The sequence below is a fragment of the Castanea sativa genome, chromosome 6, assembly GCF_040712315.1.
Source record: "Castanea sativa cultivar Marrone di Chiusa Pesio chromosome 6, ASM4071231v1".
In the NCBI taxonomy this organism is placed as follows: Eukaryota; Viridiplantae; Streptophyta; class Magnoliopsida; order Fagales; family Fagaceae; genus Castanea; species Castanea sativa.
This window is the reverse complement of record NC_134018.1, coordinates 31,823,022-31,826,757: the sequence shown is the minus strand read 5'-3', so window position 1 is coordinate 31,826,757 and position 3,736 is coordinate 31,823,022. Positions and strand designations below refer to the sequence as shown.

The 3,736-nt window shown below is 44.1% G+C and overlaps 1 protein-coding gene across 1 annotated transcript; it reads left to right on the top strand.

Moving 5' to 3' along the window:
* The first annotated feature begins 333 nt into the window (after positions 1–333).
* LOC142641460 (uncharacterized) lies at positions 334–3,736 on the top strand. The gene is made up of 2 exons (XM_075815903.1): positions 334–2,210; positions 2,424–3,736. The coding sequence occupies exon 2, from the start codon at positions 2,596–2,598 to the stop codon at positions 3,235–3,237; it is 642 nt and encodes a 213-aa protein (XP_075672018.1). The 5' UTR covers positions 334–2,210; positions 2,424–2,595; the 3' UTR covers positions 3,238–3,736.

The following is a 3,736-nucleotide window of genomic DNA, read 5'->3' as shown; positions in this document are numbered from 1 at the left end:
ACGGCCTTACAATTCTCATAAACTATAGCCATGCTTATCTCAGTGCATCTTTCTTGGTTATAGTTTGCTTCATAAAGGTTATAAATGTCTGCATCTTCCCTCAAATCGTGTCTACATCTCCCGCGATGTTCTTTTTGATGAAACACATTTTCCCTTTGTTGATAAATCTGATTCTTCACTCACTCACCTAGCTCCTTCTTCAGATACAACATTCTTTCAGGTACAGCCCTCTACTGGGACTCGGTCAGTAGTCCAATTACACGTTGGGCCTCCTCTCTCACAGCCGCATTCACTTACTCCTTCAGCCCAACCAGCTAACTCACTTGGCCCACACAACTTGGCCCATTCGTTACCTGATGTTTGCCCTACTACTCAACATGACCCAGCCTCCATTCACGCATCTTCTCCATCGCCTCCAATTTCAAGTTCTACACAGTAACCTTTGGCCTCTACCCAAATCATTCCAGCCACTCAAGTTCAATTACTAGTAACCGACGCCTCTTCTCATCCCATGGTTACCCGATCTAAGAACCATATTACCAAACCCAAGACGTTCACCGATGGTACTATTTGGTATCCTCTCCCAAGTGCTCTCCTTGCTGATGGTGCTGGTCCTGTTTCACTCACTAAACCAACGTGTTACACCTCAGCTGTGAAGGACCCAAATTGGCGTGCCGCTATGAACCTTGAATTTGATGCCTTGCTCAAAAATCAAACTTGGGTGCTTGTTCCTTCTCACCTTGCTCGCAATATCGTTGGTTGTAAATGGGTATTTTTGATTAAGCGACATGCTAATGGCTCCATTGAACACTACAAAGCCCGCCTAGTTGCTAAGGGATTTCATCAAGTACTTGGTGTGGATTTCGCTGAGACATTCAGCCCTGTGATTAAACCCACCACGGTACGTATGGTTCTATCTCTTGCTATTTCTAGAGGATGGGCAATTTGTCAATTTGAAGTTCAAAATGCATTCCTACATGGTTACTGATTTGAAGATGTTTATATGTCTCAACCTCCGGGTTTTGCCCACCCTCAGTTTCCCAATCATGTTTGCAAGTTGAAAAAGGCACTCTATGTCTTACAATAGTCTCCTAGGGCGTGGTCTCTCGCCTTTCATCTCGCCTACTTGCCTTGGGATTTCAAGGTTCAAGGTCTGATTCTTCTCTATTCATTTATCATAATGCCACTATCACCATTTACTTTTTGATTTATGTAGATGACCTTATTGTCACTCCCTTAAAGCCTTCGGCCATTGATGATCTTCTCCGCCATTTAAAAGTTGATTTGCTATCAAGGATTTAGGCAATCTCAATTTTTTCCTTGGTGTTGAAGTTTTGCCTAATTCTAGCGGGCTTATGCTATCCTAGAAGCGTTACATTCTGGATCCCTTAAGAAAAACGAAGATGCTGGAAGCCAAGCCCATTAGTTCCCCTATAGCTCAATCCACTAGTTTATCTGCTTTTGAAGGAGATCCTCTTGATGTTGCTACTTTATATAGAAGCACTATTGGGGCCTTGCAGTATCTCTCTCTTACTCGTCCTAACATCACTTTCACAGTCAACAAACTCTCCCAGTACATGCATAGCCCTACATCTCTTCACTGGCAATCTGTCAAGCGTCTTTTGCGTTATCTTAAACAGACCATTCATTTTGGTTTACAGCTCAAACGCTCTAGATTCCATTCTCTCTAAGCCTACTTTGACGCTGAATGGGCTGGCTGTCGTGATGATCGACGTTCAACTGGGGTTTTTTTGTATTTTTCTAGGTGATAATCTCATATCTTGGGGCCGTAAAAAGCAAAAGACTGTGGCTCAATCAAGTATTGAAGTCGAGTACAAAGCCCTTGCTGATGCAATTGCAGAGGTTAAATGGTCGCATTCTCTTTTACTTGAGCTCGGGGTACCTATGTCCTGTTCTCCAGTTCTTTGGTGTGATAACATTGGCGCCACTTATTTATCCTCTAATCTGGTTTTCCATGCCCGTACCAAGCATGTTAAGATTGATTTTCACTTTGTCAGGGACATGATTGCTGATGGTTCCCTTCTAATTCGTTTTTTGTCCAGCAGAGATCAACTAGCCGATGTCTTTACCAAACTGCTTTCTTCCTCCCAATTTGCTCTTCTTCGGACCAACCTCAATGTCCTTCCGGCACAGTTGAGCTTGCGGGGGCGTGTTAAGGATAAGAGCTAAAGATAGGATAAGATGAAGTGGTTTGTAATTTAAACTCTTTGCTGAAGTTAATCCAATTTCAAATATGAATTACAAATTGAAGATAAGATCTGATGAAGATAGGATAAGAAGTTGTTTGTAATTTAAACTCTTTTATATCTTTGATTCTTTGTATCTGTACAATATATATAAATGAACGTCCTAAGCCAAATTTGTTAGGCTGAAAATATTCCAAAATATTATTGTGATTACAGGTGCCAACGCGTCACAGACTCACAGTATCATGCATCCATTAATGACTGTTTAGTTGGTGGGATAGCTTATAGTTATGGGCTATGGCAAGTGGGTGAAACCTACTATATAAGGAGAGCCTTCATTCATGCAAAAGATGTACAGCAAAGTTAACTATATTACAAAGAGCTAGCAATGGGTGTCTCTTCGAAATGGCTCTCTTTGAGTCTTCTTGTCCTATGGATTGTCCTCCATTTAAGTGCACTGAGTACTCTTGGAGATGACAAGCTTGACAAAACTAGATTCCATGATGATGACGATAGTCGATTTGGAGGCCGACGGAGATGTGGTGGAGGAATTGGTGGGGGAGGTGGTTTTGGTGGAGGTAGAGGTGGTGGCATTGGAGGTGGAGGAGGTCATGGTGGAGGCTTTGGAGCTGGGGGTGGTGTTGGTGGTGGAGCTGGAGGGGGTGTAGGAGGTGGTGGTGGCTTTGGTGGTGGAGGAGGAGGTGGTGTTGGAGGTGGGTCAGGTCAAGGAGGAGGTTTTGGAGCTGGGGGAGGTGTAGGTGGTGGAGCTGGAGGAGGCATTGGAGGTGGTGGTGGGGGAGGAGCAGGAGGAGGTGGAGGCGGTGGACTTGGTGGTGGTTCAGGGCATGGTGGAGGCTTTGGAGCTGGAGGTGGACTAGGTGGTGGTATTGGTGGAGGTGCAGGAGGAGGAGGTGGTGGTGGTGGTGGAGGTGGAGGTGGAGGTATTGGTGGAGGATGGGGCCATGGTGGTGGGTTTGGTGCAGGTGTTGGTGTAGGAGGTGGAGCTGATGGGGGTGTTGGAGGTGGATGAGGAGCTGGAGGGGGTGGTGGTGGAGGCATAGGTGGTGGGTTTGGTGTAGGTGGGGGTGTTGGAGGTGGTGCTGGTGGAGGCATAGGTGGAGGTGGTGGTGCAGGTGGCGGTGGTGGTGGTGGTGGACGTTAGAACTTAAAAGAGAACTCTATGTGATGAACTTATTTGTGAAGCTTCAATCCTTGCATTAAAATCGTCTTATTATTAATATATAGTATCTTAAACTGTGAAACTGTCATCTGTGAAACGAGAAATGTCATAATATTATAAATTCCCTCCTCCCCTTTTTTTTTCTTTACAAATACCAATATTCAGTGTCTAATTGCTCTCGTTAGTCTTCAATTACAAGTCTTACAAATACAAACGCAGTAAGGAATATGCAGCATGTAAATATTCATGTAAGACATATCCTACAACAAAAGAAAAAACAATCTCAGTCCCTAAATTCTTCTTGTGCTCTTTCTTCTGTCCAAAAATGAAATTGGATCTTTGTACTTCA